At 36.0% G+C, this 15,834-nt stretch overlaps 1 protein-coding gene across 2 annotated transcripts in view; it reads left to right on the top strand.

Annotated features, from left to right (window-relative positions):
- Window positions 1-15,834, top strand: part of NADK2 (NAD kinase 2) — a 38,904-nt gene that overhangs the window by 17,141 nt on the left and 5,929 nt on the right. For both annotated transcript variants that reach the window (XR_016364391.1, XM_089828651.1), the window contains exon 7: window positions 14,624-14,725. Coding sequence is in view for 1 of the 2 variants with exons in the window: in XM_089828651.1 (XP_089684777.1) it covers window positions 14,624-14,725 (102 nt within the window). In the remaining variant the exon portion in view is untranslated. The remainder of the gene's footprint in view (window positions 1-14,623; window positions 14,726-15,834) is intronic.

The raw sequence follows: 15,834 nt of genomic DNA, 5'->3' as shown, positions 1-15,834 counted from the left end.
TCTTTTGTGATATTTGCTTACAGTCTTTAGATTTTAAAATGATCAAATATTGAGGAGTAGTTTATGAGTATTTTTGTGTAAAACTCTGAGTTTTTGTGACCTCCGATTTTGATTTAAGGATGGATACTTGAGGAATGTTGACAGTGTTATTGTATTACTGTACATTCTTGACAACCCAATTTAGATTCGGAGATATCTTATAATAGGAACGACAAGCTGGGTGTAGTTGTAGTGTTCGAAGGTTATGCCGCCTCTGTGTAGGAAATATGAGATAAGTATAATGGTCACTATGGTACATGGGTACTTGGGAGTACTGTATGCATTATTTCTAGTACAATCCTTTATATAAACACTAGTTATTGATTCTACATGTTAAAGAAGATTATGTTACATCATATAAGTATTATGAGTAAAAACTTTTTATTTTGGAAAAGCATTTAAATTTATGAATTAATAAATAATCTCTCTCTCTTTAGGATGCAACAAGATAAGGATTATAACTCCAGAGGGAGATGTCGAGCTTGAGAGGGAGATTTTAGCTTCAAAGGGGGGCTTCATAATTAAGGAGTACTTATGGAATCCCCATCACTCTAATAGTTGCTTGTGATGCTTGTGGTATTTATAAAATTTGAGACTTAAATGGAATCAAATCTTAGTTTGTTATTGCCTATTTTATTCTTGTGTGAATAAATGAGATTGTAAGATCAGCTATGATAACTCTTTCACTATGCGATAGTGAACATCATGTTGAGAGAGTCCATGATGTCATCACATTGAGAGAGTCCATGATGTCATCATGTTGTGAGATTCCATGAATGAGAGTTGGATGTCATGTTGAGAGATTCCATGACAATTCACATTGAGAGAGTCCGTGAATAAAGGCTTAGATGTGTCTTACAAATCTTTTCATGTTGAGTGATTCCATGAATATGAGTAATTGTTATAGGGTTTTATGTTGAGTGATTCCATGAGTATGATTAATTATTACAGGTTTTCATGTTGAGTGATTCCATGAATATGAGTAATTGTTATAGGTTCTCATGTTGAGTGATTCCATGAATATGAGTAATTAGGGTTTCATGTTGAGTGATTCCATGAATATGATTGATTGTTACATGATTTCATGAATCTTATAGGATATATGGGATGAGGTTTTATCATCAACATTTTGATTGCAACCTTGTGTGATTGTTCAACTAAAGATCTCTCTGGCTAAGAGTGAGTGTTGAAGATGGCAGCTGCGATAGAGATCTTTATCCCTAGAAATATGAACATTATTACCATTATTGTTATGTTCAGCTGAAAAGGACACTTATGTTTAAATTGTAATATTAAATGTAAATGACATGTCATTCACATGCATTGAGACATGAATATTCGAAGAGTTATAATTAATCATAGGAGTTTTGAGAATCTCAAGAGACCTTCAGTTATAATGTGAAGAGTCTCTTCTATTGTTATATATTCGTATCAAGCAACGGATATTGTACACGTGAACATTTCATTATCAATAAAGACATATTTATGTTGTGTGGCTGGGTTTTTCCCTTCATTCTCAAAGGGTTTTCCCAGGATAATTCTGGTGTTCTTTGTTTCAGTTTTCTCTCTTTCTTATTGTTGGTTATCTTCATGGATTTGTGGGCTCTAGTTTTAACAAATATATCAGTTTTTGATATACAATAAGACAATACAAAGGATTCAGAATTTCAGAGTCCTATTTATAAATAGAATCTACAAATAGTGATACTTCACATGAATATGCTAAATTTGAGCATGAGAAACTTGTCATGTTCTCATATTAATGGTACTTTGGGTACTATATATAAAGGAGTATCAGGAACTCATGAACATCAAAGGTCATCAAGCATGTGCCTCAAATAAGCAATCTCGCAAGATGCATGAAAGAATCTGCCACATTGTCCTTTTTTCAAGATTAGATCCATGGGGAAGACCTCTAGCTTATCCTCTTTTCTTGTAGCCTAAAGGGAAGAGCAAGGGTGTTAAGTTTTGCCCAAAAAATAAAGATGAATAGTAATATGAGAGAGCAAAATAGATACAAAAGACACAAACCTTGGAAAACCCTTCCATTTGAAGGGAAAAACCCAGACACAACAAAAAAATCACTTTGTTGATAATAAAATGTTCAAGTGTGCAATGCTTTTCGCTTGATACGGTATACATAATAAATAGAGAGACTCTTTACTTTACCACTAAAGGCCCCTTCAATTTCCCAAAACATGATTCTTCATATTCCAAATGCATGCCCTATGCATGATGTATGACACATGTCTTTATATATAATATTATCTCAATTTTTATCATCGATATCTTCTTCAGTCAAAGATGACCAAAATGGTTATAACAATCATATTTCTAAAAAATAGAGATAAAGATCTTTATTGCAGCTACAAACTTCAACACTCTCTCTTAGCGAGAGAGAGATCTATAGCATGACATTTACACATAGCTTTAACAAAAAATGTCAATGATAAATTCTAATTCCATAAATTTTTATAAAAAAAAATAACATGTTATCTCAACATAACATAATTCCTGGAATCACTCTACATGAAAGACTTGCAAGAATCACAACCGACTTTCATCACAAACTTCTCAATGTGATATTGTCATGGAATCTCTCAACATGACAAGCCTGCAAGACTCTTAAATCATAGACTCTCTCAGCATGATGCTGTCATGGAATCTCTCAACATGACAAGCCTGCAAGGCTCACAACAACTTACATCACGAACTCTCTCAATGTGACGCTTGTCAAGGAATCTCTCAACATGACATTCAACTCCCATCATGAAATTTCTCAATGTGATGACATCATGGACTCTTCCTTTATGATGTTCACTATGATTTACCTCATAAGTGAAAGAGTTATCATAGTTGTCCTTCATATGAATAATCACAGTTGAGACTCTTTCCAACAAGAGTCTCAAATTTGACAATACCAAAATATTAACATGTATAAAAATGGTGGGATTCCATAAAGACTCCCTCTCAATTGAAATAACTTGATCATCTCAAGAAGAACGACAAAAAAACCTCCCTTTGAATATGTACCATTAAGGAAACATCCTTACCTCATTACTTCTTGTTGCATCCCGCAACCAAGAGAGATATTAAAACAACCATAAATATCAATGATATTTTTGACAAAAATCCATGAACTCTACAAAGATAGAATACTTATCTCTATGTCGGTGTCAAACCATAGTCCAATTTCCTAGGAAACACCTCCAAAATTCATGTGGTTAAATCCATCATCTAATGCTTCCTTCACTTTAGTGGGAGCTTCATGGCTGAACCATAAAGTAGTTGAACAATATCCTATAATCTTGCAACATATGTTATTGAACCGAATTACCCTTTTACAATTGCAATACCATATTGATTGACCACAACAAGAACACCTCGAAGTGTAAAATGAGACATCACAACATAATTAAACAATGGTCATTTATGCCATGCCTTCGACCAATTTCGAGCACATTCTTTGGCATTTTGAATGCAACAAGAATATCGTTCATGAAGTCCTCATTCGGTCCAGGGTATAATGCCCAACACCATGTCCTAAGTTTTAAATGTGTTTGAGCAAAAGAGGAACATTTACATTTGAAGAACTAAGTGACCCCACTACATTATCCCAAATGTTTGTGTGGTCAACAAGCGCAATTGTTAATTCTTGCAATCGATGTTGCCCTGATGATCAATCTCTGCGAAGGCACAACCCCTTCTTTAATGTTGTCTACTCATCTCTAAGTGTCCAAAGCTATTGCTTCCGCTCTTTTCTCCAACATCAATGAATCTTGACATCAATCCTATGCACAATTGTTATATCTGGAACTTACAGATAACGTTTGAAGATTTCTCGTCAAAATGGTCTCATTGCATGTTAATTTCAAATCGGTATGCCTACTTGTCACAAAGAATTGATGCCCATCACCAACATGCACACAATTTTTGCAATAAAATGTCAATAGAGCCGAACAACTCAACTGACAGGAGTTAAGAGACTTTCGCGACAATTAGGAAGATGAATTCCTAGCCTTCGAAGAAATTGACGTATATGAATAATATTGAAAAATAAAACTACCGATCACCAAGCAGCTAGGTAGCTCACTGAGAAAATTGACAATCCCCTCAAATGTGGTGGTGACAGTGAAGGCATTGATGATAGGCTCAATTTCAAATTTAGATCCCTATTCTACAAGATGAAGAGCTCGAATGATTTCTATCCCTATTGTCTCCGCACCTAGAACATCACGCATGGATTTCAAGATCTCTCATTGTTGTAGAGCACTCACGTATCTATTCGAATTGCAAAGAACTCGAACGTTTAAGCCAGACATATGCAACCCACGATAAAAAATAGAAATAATGAAATTGCATGAAACGAGCTATATTTGTTTGAATGAAAACGTATTTGTTCATAGTGATGGCACTTTCCTGGCAGGAAATCAATGGAATTACCTTGACATCACAAAGGTTCTATGTTTTCGATTAATGCTTTCGATCTTGACAGAATTCCCGAGTTGTGGAGAAAGCTTCATCCAGATGCTAGGCAATTTATCTACTCCTTCGCCTACCTTTTACTCAATGACATGATTGGAGGCCCTTTGTTGGCTTATGATTTCCCCATTGCTTACAATGCCCACACCGAGCCTATCATCAAGAGCATGAGCCTATCTGAGTCCATTGTAGTGGCTGTAATGCATCAAGTCGAAGTAACCATCCATGTACACCCTCACGGGCTTCTTTCTTTTCATTCGCTTTTTAAAGGGAATAAAAGCTTCAGGTGCCAAAAACACTCCCAACAATGCTATAGACACTAGAAGTGCACCCACTAAACAAGGAACTATCAATGCCATCAATATACTGTTATTGTTGCTTTTATCTGTTGATCCCATGTTTCATTTGCTCCTCCAATATTTTATTAATTTAGCTCAAATGATTTATATTGTTTTGAGGGATTTCCTTTGAGTATGTTTGGGCCAAAGCTTGATGCATGCCCACAAATATTCAACAGAGAAAGACTTGAAGTTATCTAGAGTCATTCTAGTCTTAACTTTTAATGTCTTTGTTTAAATGGCCTTTGCTTTAATGTTTGGCATAATTTGTTCTACTACGATGCATATAATGAATATAAAATCTTTTGTAGCAGCTTGCAAATGGAGTGTCATAGATGACAACAAGAATACAATAAAATATGATAGCCTTGAAGAGAACAAATGTATTGTGTTACTACACAGGATTTCAACATAATAGAGAGTATAAAACATTTTGGAATAGATACATGTGCTAGAGAAAAGAGACTACCTTAATTGATATTATCAAAGCTAGGCTTTGATACCAAGTTAAGTTTTTCCTAGAAAATAAAGATAAATAGCAATAAGAGAGAGCAAAATAGATACAAGAGACACAAAATTATCTTGGGAAAACCCTTCCACTTGAAGGGAAAACCCTAGCCACACAACAAAAAACTCACTTTATTGATAATAAAATGTTCAAGTGTACAATGCTTTTCGCTTGATGTGATATATATAACAAATAGAGAGACTCCTCACATTACCATCGAAGGTCCCTTCAATTTCCCAAAGCATGACTCCTCACGATGATGCAGAGACGAGTTTCTTAAATATTCTTCCTACATTTTTGGTCGTCGGATGACTCAAACTAATAAGGCAAGAGAGGGCGAAGAGAATAATAATAAAAACTGTAGCAACTAAAAAAAGATTCCCCTAAGGAGGCAACAGTATGTCCCCCACCATTTGCCCCATCATGAATCTCTGAAATCTTAGTTATCTATCTCCTCCAATATCTTCTTCTCAAGACTCGAACTCGGTCATCTCCATCTACTTGATATACATGCTTTGTGTTAGTGTTTCCAAAGATTCAATCTGAGCGGCATTGGAAAAATCTGCCAATTGTGAAAAGATTGATGAAGCGTTTAAAAAAAAAGGTCCACTAAGGTGAGTGCCAAGTAGATAATCGCAACCATCATAGATGAAGAGTGAAGAAACCGAAGAAGGGGACTCTTCACATAAACCTTAACTCTTGCAAGAGAGCCTCTTTATATTTATTGTGGTCTCGTATGCCGTCTACAAGAGCATCATATCTTCTAACTAAGCATATACGTAAGTACGAGCTGGAAGGTAACATGGCAGATGGATAATGATGCCAACAGCACACTAGGCCTTTACATAAGTTTTGGTATAGAAAAGATTGAACTTTGCAGCTGATAAATGCTCCAACATTCACCTAGGTTTAGAGAGTTTCTTTTTGTATGCTTTTGAGAAATGCACACTGTTACAAAGAAGTGGGTGGGACACAAAACTTGACTATAATGCGCTATGTCCTCAACAATGCACATGAAGAGTTATGGTAGCGTGATATTAGCAAAGATGTCTAGCAGTTGAATTGAAAAACTATAGATTCTTCCAAAGACAACACCAAGGGATGTTCATTGACCCCAAGCAACAATAATAACATTGTCACCTTTTAATATCAGATATAATGAAAACAAAACCCGACTCCACTTACACATGCTTCGAGAAGCATACAAACCCAACAACTCATGACTTCTATCGACAATAACCATTGTCCAAGCCAACAAACAACAATCATTCCCATCGATATTCAAATATGTCTAAACAGATACAAGTAAAGAACCAGAGACTTTCTTTTTTTCTGTTATTCAACTAGGCTCTGATACTATGTTGAATATTTGCCTAGAAATTAAGATAAATAGTAATAAGGAATAACCAAAATAGATACAAGAGTTTGCCCTGGGAAAATCCTTCCAGAATTAAAGGGAAAGACCCAGCCACGCAACAAAATTTCACATTATTGATCATAAAATGTTCAAGTGTCCAAAGCTTTTTGCTTGATGCGATATTTATAACAAATAGAGAGACTCTTACATTACAACCAAAGGTTTCTTGAATTTCCCAAAATATGACTTCATTTTCACATACATGACTCTTTGTAATTCCATGCCTCAATGCATGTCGTATGACACGTCTTTATATTTAATATTACAATTATTACTCATAAATGTCCTCTTCAGCTGAAGGTGACCATAACGATAATAATGCCCATATTTCTAGAGATAAAGATGATCATCTCTATCGCAGCTACAATCTTCAATAGAGTGTAGCTTTGGATGTAGATCACGATGTTATGAGTTGGAGATTACCTTACCTTAGACCACGTTTAATTGCTTCCTTTTAGGTATTAGTTTGATCCTTGAGGTGGGGTCAACCATGAGTTGTGGTTCCTCCTAGATCAATTTTAGCCTATTTGGACCCTATCCCACTCTATAATGTAGATTTTAACTGTTAAACCTGCAACTTAATTGTTGTCATGTGTTGAATTCATGACTAGTTCCTATTGGCAAAATGTTTAGCACTCTCCTTGGGATTAGTGACATGGGACTTTTGAAGTCACAGTCAGAGAGACCTCAAAGAGATCTGTCCAAGCTGTGCAGGAGGAGTCACATGGCAGAAACAACAAGAAATAATTGAGAGAAAGCAAGATCAGCCCTTCACATTATCAGAAATTCAATTACAACTGGCCAACAATATGTAGGCTGATGTTATAGGCATACATGCCTACTTATACAATGAAATCCTTACAATTTTCCTAAATTCAAGCTTCTGAAAGCTAATCTTCTGAGAGCTACCTATCTATGGAATACTTGCATTAATTTATACAGCTTTGCAAGCATCTAGTTAGCATAGAAAGATTACATTCTCCAAGGTGAAGAAAACATATTACAAATCATAGGTTAGGACCTAAATCATAAGGAACTCCCTCCACAAGATGTGAAATGAAGTGCAATCCAAGAGAGATGTCAGTTACAGGTATAACGACATCGAGAAATGAGCCATGAAGCTTGGCTAATCGGGAAATTGCTTTACAAGATCAGGAAACTCAAACTGGTCTTGGAATGTGTAGAACAGATAGGTCCCACCAAGAATCCACTAGATCTCAATCGTGAAGTAACAGATTGAGGTGTGAACCCAGTGAAGGTTCAACATGATGCCAGGAACATGCCACAAGGTGCACAACAGATAAAGATCCAAATTAAAGGAATGCCACAATGAGCACTAAGACTGGCAAAATAAGAATAGACAAGAACTGGCGAAAAGGAAATTTTTTTTTGGTTGATGCAAGTTTGCCATGAACCCAAGATGCTCCTGTATTAGACACCCAGGGTTATTGAAAAGTGAGCCTCTCACTTGGATGTGGCTAAATGAGAACCAAGATGATCTACCTTAGCTGGAGAAATCCATGGAGAATCTTTAACTGGCCTATCTTTCCATTTCACAAGATATTCATCGTGTTGGTTACTTGTAATGCTTCTACAAATTTTGTTATCCAAAATTTCATCAATCTCATCCAGTTACTTCTTAAGATACTGCTGCTCAACATCCAATCCATTGTCCTCACTGAAATCTGCCTCATTACACTATCTGCCTCATTATACTCATAGATTTGCAACATTGAATATAGATAATATGTCCATCTCATTTGACAACTCCACTTCATATGCTTTTCAAAATCAAATTTCCTCAAGATTCTAAACGCTCCAAACTTCCTCATCTTCAGCTTACCATATGTTCCAACAAGAAATCTCTCTTCAAATATAGCATTGCCTCATCTCCAACTTGTAATTCCTTAGTCTTCTCTTCATGTCTACTCTATCCCTTTACTTCTAATTCATGTCTTCTAGATGCTTCCTTACTTCATCATTTAATGACTTCACTTGATCTGCAAACACCTCTGCTTCTGCACTCCTCTTATCCTCATGACTGATATCCGTTAACTCTGATACTCCTTTAGGACTCATGCCTTTAACTATCTCACATGGTGTCTTCTCTTTACTCCTTTTCACTGAATTTTTATTTGCAAACTTTGCTTGTGCTAGGACTAAATCACAATTTCCAATCTTCTTTCTGACCAAACAACTCAACAAGGTACCACAGTGGAGATGAACTTACAAATACTACTTTGCAGAAGTAGTAAACCCTGTTAAAGGTTTTAGTACAAAAGGGGGGAATACATAAACACTAACGCTTACAACCTAGAGCACACTGCTCAAATACAACATGAGTGGGCTACAACCCAATTGATTACTATATAAATCGCTACAACCCCAGAGTGGACACTACAATCCAGAACTGAACTGAATAGTAGAGTCACCTATTCCTGAAAAGTTCCCGGTAAGTGCAATCTGATCAACCTGACCTTAATAATCTGTCTCTTCACATGTTTAGAAAGTCAATAATATATCATCATTTTTGCTCTCCCTATTGCTTCCAAATCAATTACAAAATCAATCTTTTGTATCCGATCTCAAGACTTGTACAAGTAGGCTCCAAAAAGTAGATAATTTATACAACAATCATAACTCAATACTCAAAGATTATACTAACCTCAACCGAAGGTGTGTATGATGTAATAAGGTCAGCTCAACTAATTTCAATCATCAAAATGATTGGATCATTGATCTGATAGGATCGCTTATCGATCCAGCAAATCTCTATTACTGTATAAATAGTTCTCTGTCAACCCAATACTCATCGTTATATCTTTCACAAATCTTAACATCATAATCTGCGATCATAGGATTATATGCATCATAACCTGTATAATCATCTTGTAATTGTGAAATGCAAGATTCTCTAGAATCTGTTCATACCGATTCAAAAACTTACCCAGTTTACTACCCGATATACTCATACTTACCTGAATTCTTCAAGCATTAACAAGTGGCCAAGAGAGAGAGTTGCTATCAATGACAACATTGAAAACATCTGTATCAGTGTCTCTTGCCAACACAACATGATGCTAGGAACATGCCACGGGGTGCGCAACTACTAAAGATCCAAACTGAAGGAACACCACAACAAACATTGAGACTAACAGGATAGGAACAAACAAGGGCTAATTGAAAGGAATTGTTTTTTGGGTTGATGCAAGATTGCCATGAATGCAAGATGCTCTTGCACTAAACTGCCTCCTGTGGATTCTATAAGTCTAGGAGTTGTATCAGGCATTGACAAGTTGATCTTTTGGTGCAACGACCACCACACTTGTAACAAGTGGTATTAGAGTTTGGTCATAGGTTCAAATCCCCTTAAGTAATGCTAAGGCAGAGATTGTCAGCAAAATGGTTAGGATTTGTGACAAGGGACTAATTGCCTTCTATGGATTTTATAAGTCTAGATGTTCTATCAGGCATTGACATGTCGATCTTTTGGTGCAACGACAACCACACTTGTAACAAGTCTTATGTTTTTGATCTTGATACTTTGCCACCCCTTTTGCCCATCCATTTTTGAGTGGACTAGGGTGCTTGACACCCTAGTCTCTCTAAAAGTGACCCAAATTCAAACGTGCGTGTTGGTCTCCATCTTTTATGATCTGGTCCTGATCTTGTTTGTTTGTAGGTTGCCAGCCTAAATTCGGAAATACCTCATGAATGCTATAAAGCAATCATTTATCATTCATAAGGACTAAGACATTCTAAGCTACATTCCATTTGATCTAGCACCATCAAGCAAGCACTTCAGATTTGAGCGTTCAGCATATTGACCAGCATGCTATAACAACCTACATTCGAGTATGATTTCTCGTTGATTATGTTTTTTACCATGTTGTTTTATTAATAGTTGGAGTACTTGTCTAAAGAGCATTGAATCACCATCATTTCCATACCTAATGTTATGTATGTCAGTTCATTATTTCCTTTATGATTTGTCTGTTTCCTTGCTAAGGATTAGCTCACTTTTTCATCAATCATACTTGTTGTCGAGGTGCGGTCACTAACACAAGATTTGATGTAGGCAAGCCCCTATAGATATCAATCTGTGCAAGTTCAGATCTGACAGTAGGGAAGGTTACAGGTGTAGTAGACTGAGACAATTTCGGGTAAGTGAAAATCCATGGACCAGGGTACCCTCCAACTGCACCTGACAGTTTTGGCTAGAACTTGATGAAACAGGTCTACAAGTCTTCCTGACTGCATTTCTGCTCCTTTTTGTCACTTTGGAGTCTTGGACACCTAGACTAGGGTTCCCTCCAACCATGTCTAACATTTTAGGCCCCAGATTTGAGCTACAAGTTTGTCTGAGTCTCTTTTCCAGATTGGGTTTACTATGTGTTTTTCAGTTCTATATTTCACTGTTATTACTGAAAGCTTTTTTTCTATCTTTGAACCTAGTTGATTCATACATGTTTCACAATTTTAATTCCATTACAACAAAGTAATGTAGTTTAAAGTGCTCATCGCTCTATCAGCACTATAGCTGAACCTGACTTGTGTTCCATTGATATGTAATGGATATTTGAGATATTAATTTATATTTTTTGGCTAGGGTCTTGTATCCACACACATCAATTAGTTACTGCTGATATTCAAATTTTTTGATTGATGTGATGAGGAAAGTCTAGAATGTGAGAATATTAACATAATATTTGTCAACCAGAATCAGATTTAATTAGAAAGATTATCATAATAATCGAGATCTGTAGTTACAATAAATTGATTTGGAATTTGGGGGTTTATCCAGGGTCCATATCAGCTTATGAGGGTTTGTGTTTTGTCTGTGATTGCATATTTGTTTGACAAGTAACATATATTGCAGAACACCATTCATTTCTGTCATCCTTTTCGGCCTCTACAATTGGTTTTCAGTATTTTTTTATCATATTAGCTCATATGTTGTTTGAGATTCATTCATTTCCTAAGGCTGTCTGGTTGGAGTCATTACACTGTGTCATGCTGGTTATTACACCAAACACATAATATAACCTATAGTGGACACTTCGTCACAGATGCACCACCATTTCATCTGAAAATCTGACAATACTCAAGGCCATCATTTTTTGTTAACAATAGTAACCATTTATATGTTTGGCTACACACCAATAACACAAACATTCAAATGCAAAGAATACCAACAATTGACTGTTGAGGAGCACCATTTTGAACATGCTGGTGGTCCACACGCACCTTGAAATACAAGGACACTGGTCGCAATGAGCAGTATGAAGCAGAAACATCGAGTAATCAATTAGAAACAAAATGAACAACAGCCGCCTATGCATCCCTAGACACATATTTGAAGCAATGCTGAAATCTACACTTCTCTAGGCTGCAACCAGGGTAGGCATTATAGGTTTTGAGGATGGAAACCCTCATAGCCAATTTGCAAGTGGATTCATATAGGATTCACAGGTATGCTAAATGTTTGGAATTTGTGGAGATTTATGTTAAAGATATTTTCAGGGTTTTTAGTATCTAGAATAGAGTTGCAGATTGAAGGATTGTTGAAAAGAACTGCAGAACAAATAATAATTGACATTTAAGTACTTTCTTAGTATGGAGTAATCTGTATAATCAAAATATTAATTTCATATTCTATTCAGATCCTGGTTATAAGCAAAATGAGTACAAGCGAAGTGCTTGGTTTATGATGTGTTTTTGGAGACTTCAGTCCTAGCCATACCTTCTGAGTTCTGTGGGATGAAATATTGACTTTCAAGATGGTTCACTGCTATGATTTGGGGTTCCCAGTACCAAATGCTATGATTTGGGGTCTCCACAATTAATATCATCATATGAATCGTTTTACCAGCATATTATTTCAGATTTGAAGAGGCCCTGCATTTATATCCAGCTTCATACATTTGTAAAATAAAATACTTTAACATGATCATTCAATGGTATATAACTTTTTCTCAGAAATATCTGAATGTTTAATGATTCATTCATAACTGAAATGGACATTGTTGTTCCTATGTGGTGCTAATAAACGTAATTTCAGTTTATGCATTGCTATTTTTATTGTCATCTCTTTAAACATTTGTCAGAACACAATTTTTCTATAGCTTTGAACGTTACAAGAACCCATGCCCAAATATGTTTCTTTTGCAGAAATGTCCCAATGACGTGGATTAGCTCTTCCATTTCCTTGATACATAGTTCACTAAATTCTAGGTAGGAAAGTAACCGGAGACTAAAAGCAAGTGCAAATTGTAAAGTTGAGATATTTCAGAGGCAAAAGCATGAAGATTCTTAGTCAAAACACATTTGGTACTGTTTGATAAGGATGGGGTAACTCATCCATCGTTTTTCATTTTTCAGATATACAGAGAACAAACTATTATAATTTTGAGATTATTTCCACAGGTATTCATGTTAGGAAATATAGCTAGATACAACTTTGTTCAATTACTTAAATTTATCAAAACAATTTAGTACAGGTCAATGAGGATGCTGACTAATGATTACACGCATTTTAATTAATATGTATTTCAACATCATTTGTGATACATGGTTTCTAAATAAGAAGCATATCTCATGACTGGATAAGAACTTTGACATTATGAACTGTTGACTTGGTGGTCAACACCTCCTTTGAGACTAGTGACATGGCTTAACCACCTCCCATGGGCCGGATTAAACCTGGCATTTATATTGGGCATTGATAGTTCGAGCTTTTGACGCAATAGCAAATGAGTCTAACAATTGGTATTAGAGCCTTGGGTCACAGGTTCGAGTCTTCCTTCAGTGCTGCTGAAAGCTTGGTTCTGACGGAGATTGTTGACATGGTGGTGAGCACCTACTTGGAGACTTGTGACATGGCTTAACTGATTCCCGTGGGCCAGGTTAAATCTGGTGTTTGTATAGGGCGTTGATCGTTCGAGCTTTTGGTGCAACAGCAAATGATTCCAACATGAACTGAGCTTTTGATTTAGCCATATAGTTAGGCATGCATGGAATATTTACTTCGTGATTCTGTTTGAGATTTTGAGCAGATGTAATGCTGGAAGTAGTGGATCTGTGATGTTTTCATTTTTCTATGGTTCACATGCACCAGATTTTAACCCTATCATTTTCAACCTCAAACTACCATAATCTACACAGTGATGGACTGCAGACAGGATGACATCAGGATTAGTATTTCTTGGAGATGTTGAGTAAACATGTTCATTATCTTGCTTCATAACCACTCTGCAGCAGTATTTTGATGTGCATTGTCATCCTTGACAAGTCAGTTTTGCTGTATTTCCAATGCTTGCTCATACTATTATGTCCTTAACTTTTTACTATACTTACCAAAACTTGAACCTTGCTCATGCATCACTATATCTCCAGCCTCAAGCCGCATACTTTTACTTCAAATACCTTAATTTAGGCAGTTGATCTTCCTAGAGTATCACATGAAAGTTAACTGTCATCTGCTACACCTTCTATACATTCCCTACACCCATCTTTCTTATATTGAAGTTGAACACATAATTTTGATCTGCACAGAAAGGCAATACTTCTATTTCCCTATATACTTCATTGGAAAACATTAAGGGTGAAAAACTCAAGGGTGTGAGATGCATCTAGTATATTTGATAAGGCACAGTTTAACAAAGATGCTGACACATCACTATCTTCAGTTTTTATTGACTTGTTTATTATTTGTTTCCAGACATGATGTTTTCCTTTGATAAGGCACAGTTTAACAAAGATGCTGACACATCACTATCTTCAGTTTTTATCGACTTGTTTATTATTTGTTTTCAGACATGATGTTTTCCTTTTTTTCAGGTGCACCCAAATGTTCCGTGCATGCTATTCACTCCAATATGCCCTCATTCACTTTCATTCCGGCCTGTGATACTACCAGATTCTTCCCAGTTTGAATTGAAGGTATATTTCCTTGCACCTCACTTTTTTGTATACCTGGATCTTCTAGTAGTTATTATTTTATAGAAGTTGATCTTGGTTGTTATTATCGTATAACGTTTATATTAACTCTAGTTTAAAAATATTTTTGTAATTAACTGGCCCCTTAGTTATACTTTTTCTATGACTAATACTAATTCCAACAAAATTAGAAGCACCAACCGAAAATTCCCATGTTAGATTGTGGTAAGCTCTCAATGTCAGGGTTATCCTCGGACTCTAAACTAAACCTCAAGGGTTCATTTGTAATGTCATTGCCTTGGTATTCCTCTTTGGGAACTAGAGGCTTTGTAGTTCATACTCTAGTGATAGAGAGATTTCATCCTCCTTTTTTATAAGATCTTGTCTCGTTTTTCAATCACAACAGTTCATTGATCTTATGCTTTCAATTTAGGTCAATTACAATAGATTGATGTCCACACATCCAATTGAGTGATGGTTCCATGGCAATATTAGTGTACAACATGCACCAAACCAAACCACATATTCTCATAGTGATTGGCTCAAGCATACAACATCCATATACAATGTGGCTGGCATCTGCTTGTGTTACACACATATAGTTGATTAGCTCTTATAAGTTTTGTAGGTATACATAGTGTTTAGCTAGGGATGTATCGCCTATACTCAAGATGGTTGGCTTGTATCCATATTGTAGGTATGCATGGTGACTAGCTCTGACATATGTCATATATACCCAAAGTCACTAGCTCAAGCACTTGATGGTTATAGACTATGTGAATAACTTAGCAACCTCACATGTGCTTGTCACCAACTAGCAAATGGTAGTTGCAAGCATCTTTTCCATCTCTTTGTTCAACACATAAGCCTGTATAGACATCCCATCTAAAAGAGGCATGTTGGTGCATTCCATATTGCATGGCATGTCCCATCCTTTTTTCCCGATCCACTGTCATATATGATGACAAGTAAGTTGTCCATACCACTAGTCACTATTATTGGTAAAGGAGTAACAACATCACAGTAGTTGAGACAAGTTTTACACAAGTTACATAAATGGGTGCTCTCACAATAGTGTCTTACAAGATTGGACATTTGAGATTAACATTCTA

The sequence above is a fragment of the Cupressus sempervirens genome, chromosome 5 (assembly GCF_028749045.1).
Source record: "Cupressus sempervirens isolate cs-2001-9-10 chromosome 5, ASM2874904v1, whole genome shotgun sequence".
NCBI lineage: Eukaryota > Viridiplantae > Streptophyta > Pinopsida > Cupressales > Cupressaceae > Cupressus > Cupressus sempervirens.
The sequence above is the reverse complement of the archived record's forward strand: the minus strand, read 5'-3'. Positions and strand labels throughout refer to the sequence as shown.